This window comes from Lipotes vexillifer, unplaced genomic scaffold (assembly GCF_000442215.2).
Source record: "Lipotes vexillifer unplaced genomic scaffold, Lipotes_vexillifer_v1.1 scaffold567, whole genome shotgun sequence".
In the NCBI taxonomy this organism is placed as follows: domain Eukaryota; kingdom Metazoa; phylum Chordata; class Mammalia; order Artiodactyla; family Lipotidae; genus Lipotes; species Lipotes vexillifer.
The window spans coordinates 2,183,612-2,205,982 of record NW_006776652.1 but is presented as its reverse complement, the minus strand read 5'-3'; the positions used below and the strand labels follow the sequence as shown (position 1 = coordinate 2,205,982).

At 45.7% G+C, this 22,371-nt stretch overlaps 1 protein-coding gene across 1 annotated transcript in view; it reads left to right on the top strand.

The window, feature by feature from the left end:
* The window catches only part of PEBP4 (phosphatidylethanolamine binding protein 4), a 229,436-nt gene that overhangs the window by 2,205 nt on the left and 204,860 nt on the right, over positions 1–22,371 (top strand). The window contains 2 exon segments of the mRNA XM_007450590.1: positions 14,690–14,826; positions 18,289–18,415. Coding sequence (XP_007450652.1) covers positions 14,708–14,826; positions 18,289–18,415 — 246 coding nt within the window. The 5' untranslated portion in view covers positions 14,690–14,707.

Here is a 22,371-nt window from a genome sequence, read left to right as displayed (position 1 = left end):
CCGAAAAAAAAAAAAAAAAAAAAAGGGAGGAACAAACTGCCCTGGTGCACAAGTGAGACCCAGATTAATGGAGGTGGAGGTGGGGCCTTCAGGAAGTCTGTATCCACCCTGCCCTCCCTTATTCTCTTCCTTCTTTAAGTGGTAATTGAGCATCTGCTGTTTCCCAGGCACCGTGCTAGGTGCTAGACACAGCAATTCACAGGATACATATGGTCCCTCCCCCGTAAAATAACAGACCAACACACATAAATGGCAAATAAAAATGGTCTGATAATACCATCATGGTGGAAGTATTGCAGATACTGGATGTAGATATGAGAGGATACCCAAGAAGTTTCCCCGAAGGAAGTGATGTTTAAATAACACCTGAAGGGTGAGCAAAGTTAGCCATATGGATCATGGGGCAGGAGAGAATGGCACTCCTTGCAGAGAGAATAGCTTCTGCAAAGGCCTTAGGGTGGAGAGAGCATAGCTGACTGGGAGGATGGACAGCAGTCTACACAGGCTGATTAAGTTGTCCATACAGTGAGGAAAATGGATTAGGTCAGTGTTTCAGAAGTGGGCTCTATAGAGCACTAGGTCCTTGGATTTGTGTTTATGTGCCTAGGCATGTGTGTGCACAGACTTGTGTTAAAATATACATAACGTACAATTTACCATTTTAACCATTTGAAGTGTACAATTCAGTGGCATTAATTAAATTTACAATGTTGTGCAACCATCACCACTATGTATTTCTAAAACATTTATTACAGAAAAGAAAATTTGTAACCATTAAGCAATAACTCCCCATTCTCATAGCCCCTGGAAATTATCATTTTGCTATGAATTTGATAACTCCAGGTACTTGGTATCGGTGGAATCCCACAGTATTTGTCTTTTTTGTGACTGGCTTATTCCACTTGGCAAAATGTCTTCAGGGTTCAACCATACTGTATCATATGTCAGAGTTTCCTTCCTTTTATGGCTGAATAATATTTCATTATATGTATACACCACATTTTGTTTATCTATTAACCTGTTGATTGATGCATGGGTCATTTTCACTTTTTAACTGCAATGAACACTGGGATACAAGTATCTGTTTCAGTCCCTGCTTTAAATTCCTGTGTGTATATGTCCAGGAGTAGAATTGCTGGATCATAAGGTAGTTCTATGTTTAGCTTTTTGAGGAACAACTAAACTGTTTTCCACAGTGGCTACACCATTTCACATTCCTACCAGCAATGTGCAAGGGTTCCAATTTCTTCACATGCTCTATAACACTTGTTATTTTCTCTGTGTGTTTGTGTATCCGTGTCTGTATGTGTTTAGCAATAGCCATCCTAATGGGTATGAAGTCGTATCTCATTGTGGTTTTGATTTGCATTTCCCTAATGACTAGAGCTGTTGAGCATTTTCTCATGTGTTTATTGGCCATTTGTATATCTTCTTTGGAGAAATATCTATTCAGGTATTTTGCACAATTTTTACTTGTTTATTTTGCTGTTTTTGAGTTGTAGGAGTTCTTTCTATATTCTGGTATTAAGCCTTATCAGACATATGATTTGCAAATATTTTCTCTCATTCTGCAGTTGTCTTTTCATTGTCTTGATAGAATTCTTTGATGCTAAAAGTTTTTAATTTTGATGAAGTCCAATGTACTTATGTTTTACTTTGTTATCTGTGTTTTTGGTGTCATATCCAAGAAATTATTGACAAATCCAATATTATAAAGCTTTCCCCTATGTTTTCTTCTAACAGTTTCATAGTTTTAGCTCTTACATTTAGGTCTTTGATCCTTTTTGAGTTAATGTTTGTGTGTAGTGGATGGTAAGGGTTCAACATCATTCTTTTGCATGTGGCTATCCAGTTGTTTCAGCACCATTTACTGAAAAGACTGTCCTTTCCCCATGGTCTTGGCACTCTTGCTGAAAATCATCTCACCACATATGCAAGGGTTTATTTCTGGGTTGTCTATTCTATTCCACTAGTCTATATATCTGTCTTTATGCCAGTTCCACTTTGTTTTGATTACCCCAGTTTTGTACTAATATTTGAAATCAGGAACTGTGAATCCTCCAACTTTATTCTTCTTTTCAGTATTGTTTCAGTTATTCATGGTCCCTTGGGATTCCATATGAATTTTAGGATGGATTTTTCTATTTCTGTGAAAAATGTCATTGGTATTTTGATAGGGATTGCATTGAATCCACAGATCACTTTGGGTAGTATGGACGTCATAACAACATTAAAGCTTCCAATCCATGAACACAGAATTTATTTCCATTTATTTGTGTCTTCTTTAATTTCTTTCAGTAACATTTTGTAATTTTCAGTGTACAAGTCTTTCTCCTCCTTGGTTAGGTTAATTCCTCAGTATTTCATCTTTCTGATCGTATTCTAAATGGATTTTTTTCCCTAATTTCTGTTTTGATTGTTTAATGTATAGAAATGCAACTGATTTTTGTGTGTTGAGCTCATATCCTGCAACTTTGCCAAATTCACTCTGAATCATTAGAATTTTCTACATATAAAATTATGTCATCTGACGATAGAGATAATTTTACTTCTTCCTTTTCAATTTTCCTTTTATTTCTTTTTTTTTTTCATTTAATTGTTCTGGCTAGAACTTCCAAGAGTATGTTGAATAGTAGTGGTAAAAGTGAGCATCCTTATTGTCATGGTCTGAAATGTGTTTTCCAAAAATTCATATATCAAAGCCCTAACCACATTCAGTACCTCAGAATGTGACTATATTTTGAGATAGAGCCTTTAAAGAAGCGATTAAGATAAAATAAGACCATTAGGATAGGCCTTAATCCAATATGACTAACATCCTGTAAGAAGAGGAAATTTGAACACACAAAGCAACACAAGGGTTGCACACACACCGAGAAAAAACCATGTGAAGACACAGTGAGAAAGATAAATATTTGCAAGCCAAGAGGTCTCAGGAGAAACCACCTTTGCTGATGCCTTGATCTTAAACTTCCAACCCCCAGAACTATAATAAAATAAATTTCTATTTTTTAAGCGACCCAGTCTGTGATATTTTGCTATGGCATCCCTGGCAAGGTAATACATTTGTTTTTGTTTGTTTATTTGTTTAATATTTATGTCTTTTTTTTTCTTTGGCTGCGTTGGATCTTTGTTGCTGCACGTGGGCTTTCTCTAGTTGTGGCGAGCGGGGGCTACTCTTCGTTGCAGTGTGTGGGCTTCTCATTGCGGTGGCTTCTCTTGTTGCGGAGCACAGGATCTAGGCAAGCGGGCTTCAGTAGTTGTGGCTCACGGGCTCTAGACCACAGGCTCAGTAGTTGTGGCACATGGGCTTAGTTGCTCTGCGGCATGTGGCACCTTCCCGAACCAGGGCTCAAACCTGTGTCCCCTGTATCGGCAGGCAGATTCTTAACCACTGCGCCACCAGGGAATCCCAATATATTTGTTTTGTTCCTCATCTTCAGGGAAAATTTTTCAGTCTTTCACCATTGAGTATGACGTTAGCTATGGGTATTTCATATATGGCCTTTATCATATTGAATGAGGATGTTTCCTTCTCTTCCTAGTTTGTTGAGTGTTTTTATCAAAAAAAGGTGTTGAATTTTATCAAATCCTTTTTCTGCATCAATTGAGATAATCATGTGGCTTTTCCCTTTATTCTGTTAATGTGATATTAACAGAATAAACAGAATTACATTGACTGATTGTGGTAGTACATTGATTGATGTTTGTATGTTAAACCATTCTTGCATTCCAGAAATAAATCTCACTTGTTTATGTTGTATAATGCTTTTAATATGCTTCTGAATGCAATTTGCTAGGATTTTTACATCAGTATTCATAAAGAATATTGGTCCATAGTTCTCCTTTCTTAAAGTGTCTTTGGTTTTGGTATCAGGATAATGCTGGGCTCAAAGAATGACTTAGGAAGTGTTCCCTCCACCTTAGTGTTTTGGAAGAGTTTGTAGTGACATGTTTTTATTTCCTTCTCATTTCCTTTCATGTATATCCTATAGATATATTTTGTGGTTACCATGGGAATTATATATAATGTCCTGAAGTTATAACAATCTAATTTGAATGAGTACCAAATTAACTTCAATCACATACAAAAACTCTACTCCTGGGTAACTATGCCCCCCACTTTGTGTTATTGATGTCACTAATTACATCTTTATATGTCTGTTCACTAACATATATCTATAATTAATTTGTGTATTTGTCTTTTAAATCCTATACTTTTAAAAAGTGGAATTACAAAAAAATTTATAATAATACTGGCTTTTATGTTTGCCCATGTATTTACCCCTACTTGAGATCTTTATACCTTTATATATATATATCTTTATATCTTTGTTCATTTCAACCTGAAGGACTCTTGTTAACCACTTCTTGCAGGGAAACTCTAGAGGTAATGGATTTCCTCAGTTTTTGTTTATCTAAGAATGTCTTAATATCTCTCTCATTTTGAAGGACAGTTTTGCTGGATATAGAATTCTCAGTTGACAGTTTTTTCTTTAAATATCTTAAATATATCATCCCAATGCCTTCTGGGCTTCAAGGTTTCTGCTGAGAAATCAGTTGATAATCTTATTGAGGATCCCTTGTGCATGACAAGTCCCTTCACTATTGCTGCTTTCAAAATCCTATTTTTGTCTTTCAACAGTTTGGTTATGCGTCTCGGTATGGGTCTCTCTTAGTTTATCCTGCTTGAAGTTTTTTGAGCTTCTTGTATTTGTAGACTCATGGACTTCATTGAATTTAGGAAGTTTTTGGCCAGTATTTCTTCAAACAATCTCTCTGGCCTTTCTCTTTCTCCTGGGACTCTCATCATGCATACATTGGTCTGTTTGATAGTGTCCCACAGTTCTTATGCTCTGTTTACATTTCTTCATTCTTTTTTCTTCCTGCTATTCAGACTCAATAATTTCTATTTGCCTATTTTCAAATTCACTGATTTTTTTCTCTCTGCTAAAAAATGCTACCAAACCCCTCTAGTAAATTGATCATTTCAGTTATTTTTCAGCTCCAGAATTTGTTTTGTTCCATTTTATAAGTTGTTATATTTTTGCTGATATTTTGATTTTGTTCATATATTATTGTCCTGATTTTCTGTAATTCTTTGTCCATATTTTCCTTTAGGTCTTTGAGGATATTTAAGACAGTTATTTTAAACTCTTTGTCTAATATGTCTGATGTATGACCTTCCTCAGCAACAGTTTGTGTCAACCTACTTTATTCCTTTGAATGGGCTTTGTTTTCCTGTACCTTGTGATTTCTTTTGTTGTTGTTGTTGAAAACCGGGCATTTAAATAAGACAAGCACCTCTCCCAGTCTTTTAAGAGTGCCTGTGTGCCAGAGAAGTCCTCACTGATTAGCTGGGTATGCTCTAGGTCTAGGGATCAGCCCAAGGTGAAAACTTAAGGTCTTCTCAGGTCTTTTCTGAGCATGTGTCTTGCCTGGACCTGCATGTGGCTTTTTCAATTCCCCCACATATACAGCTGTTTTTGAATGTCTTAATTTCCCCAAGAGTCTCATCCTAGCTTCTGCTTGGGGCCTTAGATTGCCTTTTATGTGTATTCACCCATAATCTCTTGCCCCAGGTGTCTGTGGATCTGCAGTTTCCCTGCAGCTTTTGTGAAAAATGCCCACTCCTTATCCCCTCTGAGATCTGAGTTAGGCAAAACAGAAACTAGTCCTTCAGACAATTCCTTGATAGGTTAGAACATTGCAATAAGGTCTGCTCTGCTCCCTCTGATTTGAGGGAGAAAACTGGTAACTGGGTTGCAGTCTCCTCCAAAGCAAGACTGAACTATGCCAAGTGAATATGTCATGAAATTTTCTACTACTTTGAAAGTAGCTTTTTCTTTTTTTCTTTCTTTCTTTTTTTTTTTTTTTCCAAACTCCTAATTTATCCCCCTCCAATCCCCTTTGGTAACCATAAGTTTGTTTTCTATGTCTGTGAGTCTATTTCTGTTTTATAAATAAATTCATTTGTATCATTTTTTTTAGATTCCACATATAGGTGATATCATATGATATTTGTCTTTATCTGGCTTACTTCACTTAGTATGTTAATCTCTAGGTCCATCCATGTTGCTGTAAATGGTATTATTTCATTCTTTTTTATGGCTAAGTAATAGTCCATTGTGTATATATACCACATCTTCTTTATACATTCATCTGTTGATGGACACTTAGGTTGCTTCCACATCTTGGCAATTGTTAATAGTGCTGCAATGAACATTGGGGTGCATGTATATTTTCAAATTATGTTTTTCTACAGATATATGTTCAGGAGTGGGATTGTGGGATCATATGGTAGCTCTATTTTTAGTTTTTTAAGGAACCTCCATAGTATTCTCCATAGTGGCTGTACCAATTTACATTCCCACCAAGAGTGTAAGAGGGTTCCTTTTTCTACACACTCTCCCTAGCATTTATTATCTGTAGATATTTTGATGATGGCCATTTGACCGGTGTGAGGTAATACCTCATTGCAGTTTTGATTTGCATTCCTCTAATAATTAGCAATGTTGAGCACCTTTATCACGTGTTTTGTGTCCAACTGTATATCTTCATTGGAGAAATATCTGTTTAGATCTTCTGCCCATTTTTTGATTGGGTTGTTTGCTTTTTTTGATATTGAACTGTATGAGCTGTTTGTATATTTTGGAGATTAATCCCCTGTCGGTTGCATCATTTGCAAATATTTTCTCGCTTTCTGTAGGTTATCTCTTTGCTTTGTTTATGGTTTCCTTTGCTGTGCAAAAGCTTTTAATTTTAATTAAGCCCCATTTAAAAATTTTTGTTTTTATTTCTATTACTCTAGGAGACAGATCCAAAAAGATATTGCTGTGATTTATGTCAGAGTGTTCTGCCTATGTTTTCCTCTAGGAGTTTTACAGTATCTGGTTTTATTTTTAGGTCTTTAATCCATTTTGAGTTTATTTTTGTGTATGGTGTTAGAGAATTCTAATTTAATTCTTTCACATATAGCTGTCCAGTTTTCCCAGCACCACTTATTGAAGAGACTGTCTTTTCTCCATTATATATTCTTGCCTCCTTTGTTGTAGATTAATTGACCATAGGTGCATGGGTTTATTTCTGGGCTTTCTATCCTGTTCCACTGACCTATATTTCTATTTTTGTGCCAGCACCATACTGTTTTGATGACTGTAGCTTTGTAGTATAGTCTGAGGTCAGGGAGCCTGATTCCTCCAGCTCCATTTTTCTTTCTCAAGATTGCTTTGGCTATTCAGGGTCTTTGGTGTTTCCATACAAATTTAAAAGTTTTTTTAATTCCAGTTCTGTGAAAAATGCCATTGGTAATTTGATAGGAATTGCATTGAATCTGTAGATTTCCTTGGGTAGTATAGTCATTTAGACAATATTGATTCTTCCAATCCAAGAACATGGTATATCTTTCCATATGCTTGTGTCATGAAGGTAGCTTTTTCTTAACTGAGCATTCGCTTGGTTGCTCTCAACCTTTGACTGTTTTCCAGAGTCTCTCATAAAGTTAGCTCAGCTAGTTGGGGAGTTTTGTTCGCTTGGTTTGTTGATTTGGGGGTGTGTGTGTTGTTTTTGTGTGCCTGTGTGTGTGTGTTGAAGCTTCTATGGAGCAATCAGAGCTTGGAGCTTCCTAGTCCATCATTCTGCTTATGTTACCTGGATTGTTTTTATTTAGTTGGTTTTTTGTTTGTTTGTTTGTTTTGGCTGCTCCAGGTCTTAGTTGTGGCATGCAGGATCTTCGTTGAGGCATGCAGAATCTTTAGTTGCAGCACACAGACTTCTTCATTGTGGCCTTCGTACTTCTTAGTTGCAGCATGCATGCAGGATCTAGTTCCCTGACCAGAGATCAAACCCAGGCCCCCTGCACTGCAAGTGTGGAGTCTTATCCACTGGACCACCAGGAAAGTCCCTGAATTTTTCTTTTTAAAGATTTAATTATTTATTTATTTATTTATTATTTTATTTTTGGTTGCGTTGGGTCTTAGTTGTGGTACACGGGATCTCCATTGAGGCATGTAGGATATTTCTTTGTGGCACGCGGGCTTCTCTCTAGTTGCGGCATGCAGGTTTTCTCTTCTCTAGTTGTGGCACGCAGGCTCCAGGGCATGTGGGCTCTGTAGTTGTGGCACACAGGGTGAGAGCACGTGGGCTCTGTAGTTTGTGACACGTGGGCTCTCTCACTGAGGTGTGTGAGCTCAGTAGTTTTGGCATGTGGGCTTAGTTGTCCCACAGCATGTGGGATCTTAGTTCCCTGACCAGGGATCGAACCCACATCCCCTGCATTGTAAGGTGGATTCTTTACCACTGGACCCCCAGGGAAGTCCCCCTTGGATTGTTTTTTAAACAGCTTTATTGAGACATGTTACACACACTACACAATTCACCAAATTGTATGTATGTATAAGTTAAATGTGTATAATTTAATGGTTTTTAAAGTGTATAATTCAACAGTTTTTAGTGTATTTACAGATGTGTGCAGCCATCACCACAGTCCACTTTAGAACACTTTCATCACCTCCAAAAGACACTTCATACCTTTTAGCTATCACCCCTATCTTCCCCATTAACCCACCCACCCACCCCCAGATTTAAGCTAATCAACTTTCTCTCCCTATATATTTCCCTACTCTGGATATTTCATATAAATGGAATCATGCAAAGTGTAGTCTTTTGTGACTGGCTTCTTTCACTTAGCACAGTGTTTTTCCTCATCCCTTTGCACCAGGCTCTGTAGAAGGTGTAAGGTACCAAGAAGATAAGTGGGAATGGGGAGCAGCAAGGGTGCAGAGTGGAGCAGGTAGACCCTTGGACTGGTCCAAAATTGGAGTTACACTCAACAGCCACAACATGAGGGTAAGGAGGTAGCAATATAGATGTTGTCAAGTGAATAGTAGAAATGAACGTTCCCAGGACGCAGGCACCAACATAGATAAGGAGAAAGGAGAGTGGTGAAAAGATTGAAGTTCGGAATGAGATGGAAGACTAGATGCAGTGGGACTGACAAAATGAGTGACTAGGAAGAAGAGGTTGTCATCAGAATGGCTGCTTGAATTTAAGATTTTCGGCACGGAATGGTTTCAGTGATGACAGTGTCTAAGAAGTCGCCATGGGAAGAGAGTCTGGAGGGGAGGGAGGAGGTTTTGGAAGAGGTGACCCATAGATATAGGTGCCACCCAGGGTCCATAGCAAGGCTTGGAGCAGGAAACAAAGTCTCCATGTCAAGTAGCAATGTCTTCAGTGAGCAAGGAGTGGTAGGAAGGCAGATGACACTGATTAGAACTATTTCAGATGGAATAAACCCCACGAAGTTTAGATTTTGACAAGAAGGCTGAGAGATCATGGTCTAGAAGCACCAAAGGGGAGTGGGGGTGCTCATTGACCTTACCTCCCAAACCTGAGATACATGGAGAAGCAACTTCTCAAGGGGACAGGGAGGCTCTGGTTATGGCAGGAGGTGGAGGTAAAGGGGTTTCAACGGGGAAAGCAAAGTCCTTTCGGCAGACGGTGTTGGAACAACTGGATAGCTACATGCAAAAGAATGAAATTGGAACTTTACCTAACACCAGATGCAAAAAATAAGTCAATGGATCAACGATGTAAATGTAAGAGCCAAGACTGTAAAACTCTTAGAAGAAAACATAGGAGTTAAGTTTCCTAACACTAGCTTTGGCAACGATTTGTTGCATATGACCCCAAAAGCATAGAGAACAAAAGAAAAAATAGATAAATTGGACTTCATCAAATTTAAAAACTTTGTGTATCAAAGTACACTATAAAGAAAAGAAAAAGACAACCCACAGAATGGGAGAAAATATTTACAAATCAAATATCCAATGAGGGTCCACAGTTCTGATACCAGTTCTAATGTGTGAGTTTTTCCCCCACACCAAGAAATTCTCTGACACCATCTGGGTATCCTACAGTTCAACTCAATTCTGATGCTACTTACCTGAAGATAGCATCAGCTCTCACACGTTAAACGCTCAGTTCTACAAGACTTTGCCCCAACTTCTGGTGCCAGTCAAAATCTAGGTTGTCACCTGGGCTTCTGACCTACAGGGTATAGGTTAGAGGTTCCAACGACCCCTTCCTTGGGTTTAATTAATTTTCTAGGGCAGCTCACAAAACTCAGAGAAACATTTTACTTACTAGATTACAAGTTTATCACAAAAGGATATAACTCAGGAACAGCCTCAGATACAAGAGATGTGTAGTGTGAGGTATGCAGGAAGGGGCGTGGAGTTTCCATGCTCTCTGAGTGTGCCACTTTCCCCAAATCTCCACAGGTTTACCAACCCAGAAGCTCTCTGAATCCCATCCTTTTGGGTTTTCATGGAAGTTTCATAATATAGATATGATTGATTAAATTATTGGCCACTGGTGATTGATTCAATCTCCAGCCCCTCTCTGCTCCGTGGAGGTGAGGGGGTGGGAGGAACTGAAAGTTCCAACCCTCCAATCACTGTTTGGTTCCCCTGGCAACCAGCTTAGGTGCTTTCCAAAAGTCACCTCATTAACATAAACTCAGGGGTGGTTAAAAGGTGTTTGCTATAAATATCAAAACACTTTTATCAGTGTCTAACATCCAGAATATATAAAGAACCCATATTACACAATAAGAAGACAACCAATTTTTTAAATGGGCAAAGGATTTGAATGGACATTTCTCTAAAGAAGATATACAAATAGCCAAAGTTCATGAAAAGATGTTCCACATCATTAATCATTATTAAAATGCAAATCAAAATGACATAAAATACCACTTCATGCTCATTAGGCTGGCTATAATTAAAAAAGAAACAATAAGCACTACTGAGGATGTGGAGAAATTAGAACCCTTACTGCTGGTAGGAATGTAAAATGTAACCGCCACTTTGGAAAACAGACTGGCAGTTCCTCAAACTATTAAACATGGAATTATCATATGACCCAACAATTCTACTCCTAGGCATAACCCAAGAGAATTGAAAATATAGGTTCACAAGCAAAACAAAGCAAAATGTACACAGATGTTTTTAAAGGCATTACTAGTAATAGCCAAAAAGTGGAAACAACCCAAATGTCTATCAACTGAGTGGATAAATAAAATGTGGTATATCCACACAGTGGAAGATTATTTAGCCATAAAAAGGAATGAAGAACTGATACATGATACAACATGATGGACCTTAAAAACACTATGCTAAGTGAAAGAAGCCAGTCACAAAAGAACACATATAGTATAATTCCATCTATATGAAATGTCCAGAATAAGCACATCTACAAAGATAGAAAGATTTAGTGGTTCCCAGGTTCTGGGGGAGGAAGGAATGGGCAGCAACTGCTAATGAGTTATTTGGGCTCCTTTGGGGTGATGAAAATGTTCTGGAATTAGTGATGATGGTTGCACATCCTTTAGTAATTTTTGTACTAAAACCCACTGAATTGTACACGTTAAAGGAGTGAATTTTATGGTATGTGAATTATATTTCAATTTTTTTTTAATGAGGAATGAAAGAAAAGAATGAGGGGGAATTTGGTCACTGCAGTACAGCAATTCCAGAAGGTATAAATGGAAAGGTTGAGGAGAGAGGGAAAGCATGAGAGTCTGCATCTGGGTAGAGAAAGGAGGTGACACTTGGGCAGTGATAGGGAGGTGTCAGGCACAGGAGGCCTGGAGGGATGGGAGGGGGTAAAGTGTTCCAGGAGCACTGGTCCAGTAGATCCAGGTGTCTGGAAGGACCAGGACATCTCAGGAAGCCAACCGATTTGGCCTTATTGACGGTGTTGGGAGGTGGTCTCAGCCCAGGTGCCTGAAGGAAGAGAAGGCAGCTTCAGGGATGGGCACCGAGGGGTTGGGAGATGGTGCCTCTAGAGTGAAGCAGTTGAGCAAAACAGGCTGGTGATGGAAATGGGGAGCTGTGCTCCCCGGGCTTGAATGTGGCTCTCCAATCTTGGACTCTGAGTTCAAAGCCAAGTCCTGTAACTCCCCAAGGAAAGGATCAGATTCAAAAACACCAAGAACCGCTGCATTCTGTCAGATCTCTCCGTACAAAAACAAGCCAAAGAAAGTTAGATAAATAAGCAAAAGGGATCCAGGGCCCTAGGCCAACCTGAGTGGTTAGCTTCCTTCTGATATTTATAGAGAGTTAGGAGCTATTAAGTGAAATAAGGACGATCAGAAACAGAAGTGGCAAGTTTGTCAGGCATTCAAACAAGAATTTATTTAGCATCTAGGCCCACCAGGGAAAGCTAGACACAGACTAGGTACTGCCTCTGAGAAGCTTGTAGGCTGGGGGATGGGGAGACTATAAGCAAATCACTAAGTAAATAACTACAAAACTATTTTACAAACATATAAGAACAATAAGAAAAGGAGTAAATTGCTCTGATTCTGCGTAACGGGAATCTAACAGAGCCTCGGTGTCAGAGCAAGTTTCTCTGAAGAAATGACCCTTCGGGATCCCCCAGGATGGACTGGGAAGTGAGGGCGGAGCATAGGAAGGCCCTGGGGCAGGAAATAGTTCGAGGACAGGCGGAGAGTAGAGAGACGTGGCTAGAGAGGCAGGAAGAGCCAGATCTTGCAGGGCATTGTGGGACACCTGGAGGATTCGGGGCTTTATTCCAAGAACAAAGGGCATAGAGGGGGAGTAAGTGGAGGTACAGTGGAGCTGCAAGAGGGGGCAGTAGAGCAAAATGGTTAAGGAGCTTGGAGTCAGCCAGCGAGGGTTCAAATCCCAGGTCGACCATTTACTACGCATGTGACCCAGGTCAGCTAACCTCTCTGTGCCTCAGTCTTCCCCTCTGTAAAATGGGATCATAATAGTACCTACCTCAGAAAATCATCATCATGAGGATTCAGTACTAAAAGCCTGGTGCTCACTGAGTAGGGAGGAATTGCTGACGTGAGTGGGCTCCACAGGAACAAGCCTGCACTGTGGACTGGCCCCCACCTCCCGACAGCCATTCGTCACTGGGGCTAAGAGCTGTTGGCACCCACGAACGTTCTGGCATCTCTAGTGGCTGCCACTTTGAAGACAGGAGTCTCTTGGCCTTGGATGACCATTCTGGCACCATCATCCTCTGGCTCCGGCTGTCCTGTGAGCTCCATGAGGACAGGGACCATGGTCAGCCCATGCCTGGGGACCAGCACAGGGCTCAGCACATAGGAGGTGCTCCTACCTGCTGGTGAGATGGATTGTGTGGGAATGAATGAAGGGATGGATGGATCTGTGGAAGAATATTTACACTATCCATTAATTATTGAGCATTCTCTATGTGCCAGGCACCTTACTAAGTGCCTTACATAATTCATTTCATTTTATTTTCACAACCGTCTTGTGGGGAGGCTGCTAGGAGACACTCTCCAGTAGGGGAGATCTTGGGGAGGATCTATGGGGGAGCCCGAGTCATACTTCAGGGAGTCTGGTTATTGAGAAATGTGTTTCATTTGTAACCTCAAGGAAAGGCTTTTGGCTGGAAGTTGGGATCCTGGAAGCAGGAATTCAAGCGGAAAGCAAACTCAGCTGAAAACGGTTTATCTAAAGATCTAGCTGCATAGACTGCAGAGCTACGATCTCATCTTCCTTAGCCAAGCACAAGGGCAACGGGATCACTTGTTTTTGAAGGATGAATGTTGTGTGTTCTAGAGAGGCATGGGGCCCTCCAGCCCTGTGGAGGAGCTCAGAGCAGAACCCAGGAGTCCTCAGTCCCCCCCCCATCCATCCCCCCAAGGTGGGAGAACTGTCTTTGATCTCCCCCCATCGCGCCCACTCCCACCCCCTCTGGATCCAGTCAGAGCTCCACACACTCCTGCCTCCTGCTGGCCTGTTCCTTAGGGAATGCAGGCCGCCCTGTGGTCCCAGCCAACTGGTTCGGGGTGCACCCCCTCCTCCCAGCACAGCGCTGTGCACGCGGCCCCCTTCCCGAGCAGCCCTGCTGGACTTCCTCTCCAGGGACTATTATTTTGGGAGAGTGCTGAGTTCAGCACCACAGCAAGCTGTAGCGGGGCGTGCCCTTCTGTCCTCAGCTGGCCCTCTGGAGCTGGCCCGGGGCCCAGCGGCCCTACCCCTCGTGCAGCAGCCCTTCCTACACAGGGTCACCGCGTACAACCACAGCCACCGTCCGACAGCCCCAAGGTTGTCAAGACAGGTGGCAGAGGAGCTGTGGGCAGGAGAAGCAGAGCTGTGCAAGGGGCACAGCCCAGTCTCACTCCTGCTCCTAGAAAACCCAGCAAGTTGGGGCCCTCATCAGCACCCCCCAGAACCCGAAGCCGGGGGTCACCAGCCTCCCAGGGTTTGCCTTAAAGCCAAAGGAGTGGGCTGGCCCTCAGCCAACTGACCGCACACGGGGCAGCTTGGGGGTGTGTGTGTGTGCAGGACGAGGGCCTCGCAGGAGGCTTGTATAAACCCTCCTGCTCTGCAGCCTGCTCTGTGCCCTGGCAGCAGGACAGAGTGACGGGCACGGCCCTGCTCTGATGGAGGCGGGGCCTCGGCCACGACTGTCAGTTGAGTCCAGCTGGGAGGAGGCCCAGGGCCTCCCAAGGTACTTGTGTCCGCTGGCGGATTAGCTGCCGGAGCCCAGGCTGCGCCCACCTTTCTCCCTGCTGAGCAGAGGGTTCGGTCCCACCAGGTGGGTCCCCAGGGTTGGGGGCTGCAGGGTGGGAAGGGCGCCCCCTGCAGAGGGCCAGCGGCACTACGGGCTCCTTCCATTCCAGGTGCCCAAGAGCTGGACCATGAGGCTGGCCGCGGCAGCCCTGCTCCTGGGCCTCACGATGGTGGCCACCGGAGACGAGGGGGACAAGGACCCGTGTGTGTACGAGGCCCTGCCTGACAACGATGCTGTCCTCTGCAGGTAAGGCTGGGCGGTCCCCCTACCAGAGAGTGCAGAGGGAGGAGGGCTCCGGGAGCCGAGGGCCACTGCCTCACAAGGCGGCCTCTGTGGACAGGCAGAGCATGAGTCAGCTCTGGGGCCACCTGGCTGGAGGACAACACCCAGGGAAGGACTTTGAGACAGGCCCGGGCCGTCTGTCCAGATGGCGGTTCTTCCAGGATCAGGAGGGCACACGGACCTGGCCGGCTCCCCCTGGGGCCTCCACACCGGAGGGGCCCTGTGGGGCTGGCCTCACCCTCCCTGCTGGGAGCCCAAGAGAGACCATCCCTGCCTACAGCCTTGAAGTCTCCTTCCCCCCAACAAAGTGGCATTTTAAAGAAAAGTGGCATTTGACAAACGGTGTGTGATGGGACCCTCCCTGTGAGAGGTGGTTGTTTGCTTTTCTCTAACAAGGCCCCGGGAGTGTCAGGACAGGCAGGGGTGTGGCCACTGGACGTCGTTCAAAGAAGAGGCTGGGCGTGGGAGGCTGGCTGTGTCCCTTCCAATGGTGCAAGCCTCTCCCCCTCTGCGTCGGAGGTCAGCTCTCTCCTCACCCACTGTGGGTCAGAAAAGCCAGTCTTCATTGTCCAGGAGTCATGGGCCATCCTGAGGGCTGCCCAGGCCACGTTGCTGCCAACACCCTCTGCCAGCCTGGTGGCCGAGGACACTGGCATCTCACTGAGGCCATCAGAAGTGAGAGCGGGTCAAGTACTCTCACTTCTTACTCTGTCTCCTTGAGTACATTTGAATTCTTACAGACATAACTTTTAGAAAGAAAAATGTTTTCCCTTAAAAAGTTAGATAGGGCTTCCCTGGTGGCGAAGTGGTTGAGAGTCCGCCTGCCGATGGGGGGGACACGGGTTCGTGCCCCGGTCTGGGAAGATCCCTCATGCCGCGGAGCGGCTGGGCCCGTGAGCCATGGCCGCTGGACCTGCACGTCCGGAGCCTGTGCTCCGCAACGGGAGAGGCCACAGCAGTGAGAGGCCCACGTACCGCAAAAAAAAAAAGATAGTTGAATTCCCCTCCCCACCCCAAAAAAATAGACACTGATTTTGTTCCTATCAATACATTTTTTAACTCTGGTGAAACAGTCCTGGGTGCGGTTTTCTGTGGGGCAGGAGGGAACGGCTGCCCCTGCTATGTGGGCACCAATGCTCTGGGTGCTCTGCTGTGTGGGACCTTCCCGGGGGCGGACAGGCCTTTCTCTCTGGCAGGCAAGTCAAGCCCCGCAAGCTGGGGATGACAGCAGGCCCAGGGCAAGGCCAGGCCGGGCTATGATCACAGCCCCATACAGAGCGCCTCTGTGTGTTCACTGTGGAACACGATCACATGAGTACGAGAACCATGCAGCAGAGGGTGGGGTGCCCCCCAAGCCCCCAGGCGCCTCTGTGAAGGCTGCCTTCCCTCCATGGGCCTTTTGGTCTCCCTCGCTTCGGGGCAGCTGGGATTCGGAGCTTTTTTCATACCTGATCTGGTTCTCACAATGCTGAAGGGACTTCTGTGACCAACCAGTCACAGGGAAGTGCAGACAAGAGTACGCAGCCCTTCTCTGCTGCCTACAGCACAGTACCCCAAACCCAGCAGCAGCACACGTGTATCGCCTCGGTTTCTCTGCGCATGGCCCAGCTGGGCACCTCTGGCCCAGGCTCTCAGGAGGCGGCAGTCCAGCTGTTGGCTGGGGCTGCAGTCTCATCTGAAGGATATGACTTGCAGGCAACATGTGGGCTTCCATCCCTGGGCAGGCAGCGCTCCATGGGTATGACGGGGACCTGGGGGGACAGACCTCACTCCTGGTCCCCTGGCATGTACCCTATGAAGGCACTCTCTGGGGCTTTAGGCCCACTCACCAAATGTCAACTCGGTGATTTTGCTGAACTGTTTTAACACTCGCAGCAGTTCTACTGGGATCAAAAGAGGAGGCACTTTTGTTCCCTGGGGAAGGCCCCCTCTGGTCCTCAGTTTCCCTCCTCCCCACCCCTTGCCTCTCCCAGTTCCGGGCTGTGGGCTGAATCTCCATCTCTCTGCCAGTAGAGGGTCCCCTCTCTCAGCCTCGGATCTCGATAGCTGCAGTGGCAGGGAGCTGTGGCAGAAACAAACCGAAAAGTCCTTAAAATGCTGCCGTGATGAGAAATGAAAATCCATCCTCTAAAACTTCTTTAAAAGCTAGTAAAACTATGCCATTGGAAAGGCACTACTGTAAACTTGCAAGGAGTTAAAATGGCTTCAGTGAATAATCCTGCCTCAAGGGGCCTGAGTCCTGGCCTTGGGGGTGCCGGTCTGAGGAAGCATCCTGTGTCTGCCAGGTCTGCAGACTTGGGCTACCTCTGCCCAAGGCAGGACCTCAGGATCCACTGGAAGGGGTGGGGTGGTGGGAGGGGGAACGTGGGACTCTCCAGCGGGAAGTGATCCCTATACTTCTTCCGGGTCCTGATCTCGGGAGCTCCCCTCCAGATCTACTCCCCCAGTGACATTCTCAGCAGTCCCCTTCAGGCATCACCCCCAGCAGGAAACGCGGCCAGCTCCGGGTGACCACTGTGGAGCTGGTCTGCCATCCTGGGCTTTTGGAAAGGCTGAGTGAATCGTCTTAACCAAATGACCCCGGGCCTTGGTGATAAAAAGTGACAGTAGGATAGGGAAGAAGGGCAAGCAAAAAAAAAAAAACAGTTGACACGGAGATGTTTTTCCTTTATCTGCTTGAAAGCCTGGTTTCCATCCCTGAGTTTCAAATGCAAGTGAGCCCTGAAGTCTAACCCTGGTGGAGGTGTGGGATCAGCCTGAACGGCAAGCCCAGTTCTCAGGGCACTTGTTCAGTTCAGGGCTTCTCAGGGAGAAAGTAGATAAATGGATGCACACCACAGACTTAGTGACTAGATGTTTTACCCCCTGAGAGATACTTGCATTTTGAAAGCACAGTGAATGGCAGATTGAGAGCCTAGGGTAGGGGCAATGCATCACCCAAAGAAGTGGGTTATTTAATTACTGGTGGGATTTGCAGGTATGGAGAGGGTCTTGATTATTTAGGGGCCAGAGAAGTCTGTGCCCATGAAGAAGCCTGTGCTAACTTGCTAAACCTTTCTTTATGTAATAAGAACATTCCAGAAAAGCAATGTGAATATATTGTTCTTATACGCCCAGTCCTACTTTAAAGACACTGACCAGGTTTGCCTCTGGATGTATATATTTTTTGAGAAGTAAACACTGACAGTAACGAATACTTTCTGACCCCTGATGACCTGCCAGGCTCTTTTGTAAACACGAATCACCACTTTACTCCTCTTAGTGACCCTACAAATAGGTATTATTAGTGTCCCCATTTTACAGGTAGAGAAACTGAGGCACAAGTGGTCAAGTAACTCTTAGGCTACACAGGTCAGACTGAAGCCTTACGCACCCCGGGCTCCCCTAATATCCTGACATGGGCCAACCACCTCCCTCTCTCCATAGGGGCCTTAAGGTTTTCTACCCAGAGTTGGGGAACCTCGGCTGCATGGTTGTTCCAGAATGCAACAACTACAGACAGAAGATCACCTACAGGACGGAGCCGATCGTCAAGTTCCCTGGGGCCTTGGACGTGAGTGAGCCAGCCTGGCCGGATGCGAGGGTCATGGGTCTTGGGTTTCCTCTGGGTTTGCTCATCTGGGTGACATGAAGCCACGTGCAGAGTTGGCTTTGGTGGTACCAGATGGCCGTTGCCATAAGCACGTGCCTTCTTTAGAGCAGCCCTGCCGCCTTGGAGGAGGGTGGGGTGGGTAGGAGGGCTGCGGGCGGGAGCTTTGGTGGGGCTCAGGGGCCGCTCCGCCGGGGCCTCTCCATCTCCTGGGCCCATGAGTCTGGCTCCTCAGTCAACGTGGTGACCAGCCAGGGTGTGCTTTGGAGTCTGCAGAGAGAAGGAGGAGAGAGGGGCTTGTGGGGAGTTGCTTCTCAGGGTGCAGAGTGGCTGGGCTTTCAGCGTGATCTGGATGGGGAGGGACCTGGTTCTTAACTGGCAGCGCCTCTCACGTAGGCTAAACAAGCAGAGGTCAGTGCCCCTGACTCTCGGGGCATCGCAATATGACACTCGCTCAGAAGTTTGCCCCGAGGTGTAGGAAATAAAAAATAGAAACATTTTAAGAATTGTAAATAACTATTCCTTTTGCTGGGAAATGATTGGTACCATCTTGTTCTGGAAGCTTCCCTTGGCTTGGGGATGTGGTAAACCTGGGGAAGGGCGCTGGGGAGTGGGAAACGGGGCTGCAGCTGCTGGGGAAGCTGCTCCAGTGTCCTGGTCAATGTTTCTTTCTTCCTTGACTCTAGACTGAGCCCCCAAAGTGTCAGGGGTGGAGGGTGACCCTTGCTTTGTCTGCGTGTTTTAGTCAGAGGTGCCCGTGTCAACCTAGGCACAAGGACTGTGATGTGTCCAGGACTCGGGCCACGAATGCGTGGAGACAGAAGGGTCATGGTCGGGACGTGACCACATGCACAGTGCGGTCAGCTTCCTGGTCCCCTCTGTTCACCGTGGCAGGGGGAGTCCACAGAGGGCTCCTCCCTTCTGTCGGTCCAGCCTGGGAGCTGTCAACATAGGTATACCTAGATAACAGGTTCTAGGGTGGGGAGCTGCACAGACTACTAGGAAGCAGAGGGGAAGATTTTTCTTTCTTTCTTTTTTTCCTCTGGCAGCACCTCAGGGCTTGCAGGATCTTGTTTCTCCGACCAGGGATCAAACCCGGGGCCCCAGCAGTGAGAAGGCTGAGTCCTAACCTCTGGACTGCCAGGGAATTCCCGAGATTTTTCTTTCTTTAACTGCCTTTCACTATCAGGGAACAAATAAGTGGTGATATGTCTCAATTTATGAGGCTGAGAACGTGAAGCTTTGACAGGCTATTGTGTTTGTAACCGTGACAAACATCCTTTCCTCTGGGAGGCTAAGCAAGCAAGTCATGAAGAGGCCTTCTGGGTGTCCTCTCCCTCAATCCTCCCAAGCCTGGCACACATGCACACGCGTGCACATGCACGTGCACACACGCACACGTCAGCCCTCCCCACCGGAAACCCTTGGGCTGGGTCACACCCCTGGAGAGGCAGGACAAGCAGAGGAAACGTAAGCCTCGGTGATTGTAACTCAGGACAGGAGCAGGGTAGGAGCCTAATCCTCTAGGGAAGAGTATAATGCTGTCCCATGGGACAAGACTCTCGCCTTCACCCTTAATTTACTTGTTCTTAAGGAGTGAAGAGTTTGGACCAAATTCTTTCACAGTCCAGTGACTGTCCCAAGAGGGAGTCTAAGCCAAGAGCTCCATCCCATGTGATATTGCTACAGATGTCCACTAGATGGCAGTGTAGACTTTCCTGAGTACCTGGTGCCCTTAGGAGAGACAAGTTTAAAGCCAGTTTGGGAAGCTTTTGCATTTGATCCAGTCTAGTTGGTACTGATTGTCCTGGGGTACGGACACAAAACGCAGAGAAGATATCACCCCCTCCAGATCCTGAAATCTCCTATCCTGTCTCAGCTCAGAGGTGGGGCAGGGGAGAAAACCTGGAGATTTATGAAGGATGCAGAGCTGAGGTTAAGAAATCCAAGGAGGGCAGAGATTCCACAAAGGACGGCTTGGTCAGAGTGGTGGAAAGAAAGAAAAAGTAGTATTCTACTGCTATAGAACTAAAGTTTATGGAAATTTGCCCTTTGAGAAGGCAGGTTCAGCTAGAGTATCAAAGGCTTCCATTTATCATGTGGTACTTAATTTATGTTGGAGACTATTCATGTGTCATTTCATTTAGTGTGCTCATCAAGTTAAGTATTTCTTTAGTCAAGACTGTTAGTAGCAAGTGACAAAAATCAACTCAAACTGGCTTGTGCCAAAAGAGAGGGAAGGTATTACTGGTTCACAAACTGAAAACTCCAGGGAATACTTCAGGCATGGCTGGATCCAGGTGCTCAAACAACGTCACCAGGAATCTATCTGTCCCTTTTCTCTACTTTTTTTCTGTGCTCATTTTTTTTGGAAATAGACTCTTTCCTTGTGGTGCCAAAGATGACCTCATCATCTTCAGAGTTATGTTTTACTAGTTTATTAACCCACTGGCAATAGATTGACCCCATCCAACCATTAAAGGTCCCAAGACTTGTCCTGTTTGGATTACATGACCATCCCTGACCCAAACAGTGATTCTGGGCAGCCCCACTTAATCTACAAGGGCTGAGAGCAGAAGAGGATGGTTCCCCCAAAGGAGAATCAAGGTGCAGGTTATCAGAAGGGGGAAAGGATGTTGGGTAGGAAAAACAAGAGAAGGTGCAGGGCCCCTCAAAAGTGGGGGCGGGGGAGCCTGAGTCCTTAGTAACAGAGAAGAAAATGAAGGCATTTCCTCTGGGCCAGGGCCTGATGGAAAAAGCGAGAGGTTGGTGACTGGCTATGTGGGAACAGTGCCTTGCTTCAAAGGGGATTAAAGCAATGCCACCAAAGCAGCAACTACCAGTGGACATGCTCAGGGAGCCCGCCCACCGAGCAAGCCCCGAAGCCCTGGAAGGAGGGGCCCAGAGGTCAGGGGACAGCGTCTCTGTGCCCAGCAGGGGTCTTCCTGCCTGCACACCATTGCTCAGGCCACTTCCCCAGACTTGGCCCCTGTACTCTGGGACACCCTGCCCCTACCAAGATGCTTCCTCCTCCAAGAAGCCTTCCCTGACTGCCTGCCTCTGGGTCCCACCCCCATCTCGGTCAGGTCTCTTCTTTCTCCAAGCGTTTTTCCCCTACCCTCCAAACCCAGTGTTTACTTGCCTCTGTCTTGTATTCCTTATTCATATCTCCCATAGCATCAACCAGTTTATAAGCTCTAGGAAAGCAAGACCATGTGTTGTATTTCTCTGAACCACCCACAGTCCCTACCAGCATCACAGACCCCGTGTTGGCTGACTGGGTGGCCAGGTGGACGAATGAATGAATGAAGGAGTGCATGAACGGCAGGTGGACGGACGCCTTCTGGAGGGGGAGCTCTGAGGTGTGTGAGCCCAGTGGTTTGCACTTTAAGCTGCCGGGTGTCCTGGCACCTCTGCAGAATGCCGGGTCAGCACTAGTCTCTCCTCCGCCAGGGTGGATGGGGTCTGGGGTGGGTAGGAGGAAGCCGAGAGAGAAGAGGAGGTCAGGTGGGCTCCCGAGAAAGCAAAGTAGTGCAGGAAAATGTGGATGGTCCTGGTGCCGACAGCCGCTGAGGGCTGAGAGAGGTGCTGAGGTAAGAGGAAGCTTTTCTCCCCTGGTGCTGTGACAAACACTAAGAGGCAAACATCTCAAAACACATCCCTTCTCAAGCCAGTGAAGACTCAAAGGCCCTTGAGAAGCTTCTTAACTGGGGTTTATTCTTCACCTTGAATTTAACCCACTGGAATCCTTTAGAAGGGAAGAAACTGCTGTTACGTGGGGAACGTGCATTGCATTAGAAGGAAGGAACGCAGACCACAGCTGTCCTTCCTGCAGCCCCTCGGCTTTCCAGTCAGACTCGGCTCAGCCCTATTCTCCTGCCCAGAAAGCTGGTGACCCTGAGTGTCCTCCTCCCGGGCTG